Source organism: Octopus bimaculoides, chromosome 28 (assembly GCF_001194135.2).
Source record: "Octopus bimaculoides isolate UCB-OBI-ISO-001 chromosome 28, ASM119413v2, whole genome shotgun sequence".
Lineage (NCBI taxonomy): Eukaryota > Metazoa > Mollusca > Cephalopoda > Octopoda > Octopodidae > Octopus > Octopus bimaculoides.
Window position 1 is genome coordinate 13,092,627 of NC_069008.1, and position 7,178 is coordinate 13,099,804.

The 7,178-nt window shown below is 38.1% G+C and overlaps 1 protein-coding gene across 1 annotated transcript in view; it reads right to left on the bottom strand.

The window, feature by feature from the left end:
• The window catches only part of LOC106877955 (zinc finger protein 665-like), a 52,448-nt gene that overhangs the window by 27,858 nt on the left and 17,412 nt on the right, over positions 1-7,178 (bottom strand). Inside the window, exon 2 of the mRNA XM_052977784.1 lies at positions 3,911-5,681. Coding sequence (XP_052833744.1) covers positions 3,911-4,929 — 1,019 coding nt within the window. The 5' untranslated portion in view covers positions 4,930-5,681. The remainder of the gene's footprint in view (positions 1-3,910; positions 5,682-7,178) is intronic.

Sequence of the window (7,178 nt, forward strand, 5' to 3'; positions counted from 1 at the left end):
GTTATCGGACTAATTAACTTCTGTTACATTTCACTTCCGTTAACTCAAGTCTGCTAACTCTAAAATTTCATAAAAACCAGTAGACATTAAAAAGTTTCTATTATTTTTAGATTTTCCAGCTGTCTGACTTTTGTGCATGATCGTTACCAACGTTGCCCTCCTGGCACTTGTGCTGGTGGCACATGAAAAGACATTTGAGCGAGGTCGTTGCCAATGCCGCTGGACTGGCTCCTGTGCAGGTGGCACGTAAAATACACCATTTCTAGCATGGCTGTTGCCAGTACCTCCTGACTGGCCTTCGTGCCTGTGGCATGTAAAAGCACCCACTACACTCTCGGAGTGGTTGGCATTAGGAGGGGCATCCAGCTGTAGAAACTCTGCCAAATCAGATTGGAGCCTGGTGTAGCCATCTGGTTCACCAGTCCTCAGTCAAATCGTCCAACCCATGCTAGCATGGAAAGCGGATGTTAAACGATGATGATGATTAGACTATTAGTCTATTAGTTCTATAAACAATTTGTATCAGAAAAATTTTTTGGCATAAATTGTAAATCGTTTTTAATTATAAATTCAATTCAGTTGTAATCTTTCATTATTGTAATTATATAAAAAAAAACTTAGAATATCTTTCTATTCTTGGACTACCACAGACAATGGTAGCAACTTTTTGGGGCAGAGGCTGACACACTGCCAACTGTGGGTACGCATTAAAGCCCTTTTTGGAGCTACATTATTTGAATTCTTACTATTGGGTAACTAATTTCATGTTATTACATAACTGACTTCACATTTTGGGTATTCATAACTTATTCGGAATTCCAAAAAACAAGATCCTATGTAAGACTGTTCAGTATTCTCTGTAAATGCGCAAAAACCGTTTTAAGGGCTACATACTTTGTATTGTTGTTATCGGATTAGCGAAACAATTATGAGAACGGAGCAAGGGATAAGTCCCACTTTCCCTGGAATTACCAGGTACGTCAGCTAGTATGTATATACGATGTATACCATACAAATAGGTTCAGGCATGGCAGCCTGGTTAAAAAAATTGTTTTGCATCCACATGGCTTCAGGTTCACTGCCACAGCACAGTGTCTTAGGCATCTTCTACAATAGCCCAGGACTGAGCAATGGCTTGTGAGAGAATTTATTTTATGAAATGGAAACTGAAGGAAGCCCATTGCATGCGTGCATATGCCTTTGTTTTTGTGTTCCCCTACCGCTTACTTGGCAGCCAACTCCTTGGTCTGTTTACATTTCTGTAACTTAGCAGTTCAGCAAAGCACACTGATAGAATAAGTACTAGACTTAAAAAAACATAAGTATTGGGGTCCTGAAATGCTTAAGACACCATGCAGTGGGATTGAAGCAGAGCTATGTGATTGCAAAACAACCTTCTTAACCATGCCTGAACCTACTTGCATGATATATATATGTATATGTAACTTGCGCCAGTGGCACCTATCAAGCATTGGGCTTCACAGAGGCAATGACAAATGACTGAGACCTTCGGCAACATACCATGCTTGAGTAGAAGACCCATCAAGTCAAGTCTATCACAGTCCCAGCATGGCTGCAGTCCAATGACAGAAACAAGTAAAAGATAAGAGAAAGCCAATTATAAATATGTTGCAATATTTTTTTTTTATTGTTGTATATTTATTTGTAAATTAATAATTTTACAAGAATGTTTAACAAAATATCAAGAAAAATCAATGTTTTCTCAACAAATGTTTGATAGAAAATAAATACAAGTATTCTGAAAGGATGATTTTATTTAACACTAAAAGTACCAAGTGGTTGTTTATGACTGCTTCTGCTTTTTAATTTCTATAACTGTATTGAATGTGCAACCACAAACATCATTTCATATGGGTATACATATTTTTTTTGTACATAAATTTTTTTTCAATATAGGTGCAGGAGTGGCTGTGTGGTAAGAAGCGTGCTTCCCAATCACATGGTTCTGTGTTCAGTCCCACTGAGTGGCACCTTGGGCAACTGTCTTCTACTATAGACTCTGGCCAACCAAAGCCTTGTGAGTGGATTTGGAAAATGGAAACTGAAAGAAGCCTGTCGTATATGTGTGTGTATTCTTGTGTCTGTTTGTTCCTTCACCATTGCTTGACATCCGATGTTGGTGTGTTTACATCCCCAAAGAACAAGTACTAGGCTTACAAAGAATAAGTCCTGGGGTTGATTTGTTTCACTGAAGGTGATGCTACAGCATGGCCACAGTCAAATGACTGAAACAAGTAAAAGAATAAAATGCTAAAAGACTGTATTTTCAAAGCCTTTATTCACTGCATTAGCTTATATTTAAAATAAATTGTATAAAATAAAGATTTAGGTGTAGGAGTGGCTGTGTGGTAAGTAGCTTGCTTACCAACCACATGGTCCCGGGTTCAGTCCCACTGCGTGGCATCTTGGCCCGACCAAAGCCTTGTGATTGGATTTGGTAGATGGAAACTGAAAGAAGCCCGTCGTATATATATATATATATATATATGTATGTGTTTGTCCCCCTAACATCGCTTGACAACCGATGCTGGTGTGTTTACGTCCCCGTCACTTAGCGGTTCGGCAAAAGAAACCGATAGAATAAGTACTAGGCTTCCAAAGAATAAGTCCTGGGGTCGATTTGCTTGACTAAAGGTGGTGCTCCAGCATGGCCACAGTCAAAAGACTGAAACAAGTAAAAGAGTAAAAGAGAGAATGCCAGTCCAAAATGAAACATCAGCAATAAAGTATAGTTCAGATGACATACAATGTAGTGTTAGGGTGTTGTTATTACATAATGCAATGATTCTGCCAGCTCACTGCCTTAATGTGTTGGAGTATTCTTTTCTACTCTAGGCACAAGGCCTGAAATTTTGGGGGAGGGGACCAGTCGATTAGATCGACCCCTGTACGCAAATTGGCACTAAGCATTTTGCCTGGCATGCTAACGTTTCTGCCAGCTCACCGTCTTGGGAAAGTGGATGATAAAAACTAATGCACAAAAAAAAGGAAGTAGTGTATCCTTACCCCTCCACTCAAATCATAGCTATTTGGATATTTATGAATGTTGCAGTGTATTGCTGCCATTGCCAGTGCCCCTGGACTGGCTCTTGTGCAGGTGGCACATAAAATACACCATCTTGAGCGTGGCCGTTGCCAGTACCGCCTGACTGGCCTTCGTGTGGGTGACACGTAAAAGCACCCACTACACTCTCCGAGTGGTTGGTGTTAGGAAGGGCATCCAGCTGTAGAAACTCTGCCAAATCAGATTGGAGCCTGGTGTAGCCATCTGGTTTCACCAGTCCTCAGTCAAATCGTCCAACCCATGCTAGCATGGAAAGCGGAGTTAAACGATGATGATGATGAGTTCACCCTGCAGGAAAGTATCATCCTTATCATCATTTAATGTCTGCCTTCCATACTGGCCTGAATTGGACGGTTTTACAGGAGCCTTTCCAAATGCCAACCACTTTACAGTGTGGCATCAGCATTAGTAGAGTCACCAAATAACGTGCAAGGCAAACTTCCTTTGAGAGAGAAGGGAGCATGGGAGGAAGTGATGTGTGAGATGGTGAAAGTTTAAAGTGAGACAGAGAGACAGAAACAGGTGTCTTGCTGTAGAGGATGTATGAGGTTACCTGGAGAGAGAGATCAGGAATGAGGACAGAAACAGGTGCGCTGCTATAAAGGAGATACATGGTTACCCAGCCTGAAGGAAAGAGAAAGTGGGAGACAGCAAGAATACAAGAGAGTGCAGGAGAGAGATGATGGCAAAGTGGTGGACATACTCACAAGAATCAATGTATATACAATTATTAGTTATACTAACAAGAAAATACGAGAAACAGTTTCCTCAACAGTCTGCTTGCTGCATTATATTTACCACAAACTGAATTTTAAGTACAATTACTTTTCTTTCAGAATACATGAATGTGTAGATAAGAGACTGTTTTCAGAGAATGATTTACCACAAATATCACAGTGATATGGCTTCTTGCCTGCATGAATACTTTTGTGTCTTGTTAAGTGATGGTTATGAGAGAATGATTTACCACAAATGTCACAGAGATAAGGTCTCTCACCTGTATGAACACGTTTGTGTATAGTTAAGTTAGGATTATGAGAGAATGATTTACCACAGATATCACACTGATATGGTTTCTCTCCAGTATGAATACGTTTATGAGTAACTAATTCAATATTTTGAAAGAAAGATTTACCACAGCTATCACAGTGATATGTTTTCCCATCTGTATGAAAACGTTTGTGATTAGTTAAGGTACGAATCTGATAAAATGATTTATAACAGATATCACAATGATATGGTTTCTCTCCTGAATGAATATGCTTGTGTTCAGTTAAGTGATGTCTTAGTGAGAATGATTTACCACAAATGCTACAGTTGTGTGGTTTTTCACCTGTGTGAATGCCTTTGTGGTTAGTTAAGGTACAACTTTGAGAGAATGATTTACCACAGATATCACACTGATATGGTTTCTCTCCCGAGTGAATACGCTTATGTTCAGTTAAATGACCACGTACAGAGAATGATTTGTCACAGATATCACAGACATATGGTTTCTCTCCTGTATGAATGCGTATATGAATAGTTAAGTCACTACTTCCAGAAAATGATTTACCACAGACATCACATTGGTAAGGCTTCTCCCCCGTATGAATGCGTTTGTGTTTAGTTAGGGTACTACCTACAGAGAATGATTTACCACAGATATCACAGTGATATGGTTTCTCTCCTGTATGAATACGTTTGTGTATCATTAGGTGGCATTTTTTATAGAACATCTTTTCACAGATATCACAATGATATAATGGTTTCTCTTCCTCTTTCTTTATATCACCAGGAAAATCAATAAAATTAGACTGCGGTTTAAATATACCTTTTTTCTCGCATAATTCATTTTCCATCATTTTTCTTCTTTCACCTTAACATACAAATGTTTTCCTCGTTTTGTTTTTTAGTTGATTCCTAACAAATATTTCTACTCTTATCTATGCCATAAGAATTCAAAACTTTTTGAGAGAATGTGAAATAATTATTTTTTGGAACAATATATCTCTAAGTACATGTTTACAGGAGATGTGGGTTCACTCCCATGGCCAGCCTCAGACTTTTTCTACCCAAAGTATTTTTCAATCCAATATTTATTTCTACCACTATTTTTCCATCAGCCGTATTTAGTTCTAGGAATGGGAAAATCCTGCAAACCACAATGTAATCCAAGTTTAATGCTTTTGCATTCAGAATTCTTTGTCAAATGTATTGCTTATTTATTCACACTGTTTTGAATTAATCATGCATCACGTTGTACCTTCAAGAATTCAATGGAGTTTTTGTACATTTTCAGAATGACATTATAGAGCAGGTGTGAGAAGATGGATCTGGTCAGTTTTGACATAAAACAGGTAAAATATTTGGGATGGATATGACTGCATTAAATACTAAAGGGATAATCAGAATGCAAAATCACCTACATTCCAGACAGTTCTATTCTGATTCACACTGCAGAAAAGAAATAAAAATATTTCTCTTATTTCACTATAGATTTATATAAACAGGATTATATCTCTTCTATATAGTATCTTCCTTTAATCTCTCACAGATTATAAACACTGATGATATTTCTGATGTAAACGGTTCTTTGCCAATGTCATCTTTTATTCTGAAATAATAAAGAAAAGATGGTGTAAGATATAGAAGATATTCAAGAAAGTAGAAGAAGCAACAGTAGAAGTTTTAGCAAATTTCTATACAGATTAACTGTAGACATAAATGAATAACTGAATAATGTTTCACTACATTTCCAAAACAATTGTATATCATTACGGTGTAGATGATTAAATAGTATTGATAAATTTATATAGTATAGGTTCAGGTGTGACTGTGGTAAAAAGTTTGCTTTCCAACCACATGGTCCCAGGCTCAGTTCCAATGTGAGTCATTTTAGGCCAACCAAAGAGTGAATTTGGTAGATGGAAGTTGAAAGAAGCTAGTGACACGTGTGTGTGTACCCGTTTGTTCTGCATCATCATTTGCCAACCGGTGTTGGTGTGTTTATGTCCTTGTAACTTAGCTCTTCAGCAAAAGAAACCAATAGAATAAATACAAGGCTTAAGAAACAAAAATAAGGACTAGAGCTGATTTGTTTGACTAAAAAATTCATCTAGGCAGTGTCCCAGCATGGCCGCAGTCATGAAACGGGTGGAAGATAAAAAGATATATGGCACATAATTAAGAAGCTTGCCTTGCTTTTTTTGTTGTATTTATGCTGGTCAAAGTCAATTTACTTTTTCAAGAGATTCACACAAACATCTTAATTATGAAAATATTAAATTCACCAATAATTTTTTACACATATTGAGGATGGCGAGCTGGCAGAATCATTAGCACGCCGGGCGAAATGCTTAGCGGAATTTCGTCTGCCATTACGTTCTGAGTTCAAATTCCGCCGAGGTCGACTTTGCCTTACATCCTTTCGGGGTTAATAAATTAAGTACCAGTTACACACTGGGGTCGATGTAATCGACTTAATCCTTTGTCTGTCCATGTTTGTCCCCTCTATGTTTAGCCCCTTGTGGGCAATAAAGAAATGAGAATCATTAGCACACTGGGTGAAGTGGTTAGTGGCATTTCGTCTGTCTTTACGTTCTGAGTTCAAATTCTGCCAAGGTTGTCTTTGCGTTTCTTCCAGATAGAATAAGTACTAGGCTTACAAAGAATAAGTCCTGGGGTCGATTTTCTCGACTAAAAGTGGTGCTCCAGCATGGCCACAGTCAAATGACTAGAACAAGTAAAAGAGTATATATAACTGCCAAATCAGATTGGAGCCTGGTTTAGCCATCTGGTTTCACCAATCCTCAGTCAAATCGTCCAACCCATGCTAGCATGGAAAGCGAACGTTAAACGATGATGATGATGATGATATGTATATATGTATATACATATATATATATATATAGTAGGACCTGAACCCTTCAAAGGGATTTTTAGCATCCTGAGGAAAAGCCTAATTTGTGATTTCAAAAGGATTATATTTTCCTCAAAGTTACGAGGGGAAAACTCTGGTCTTGTGAATTTTCCGAAGTCCTCTCCCACCCCCGTTGCTTTCCGCACATGTTTTGTTTTCATATTCGTTTCCTACGTGGCTGTGAAGTAGAAA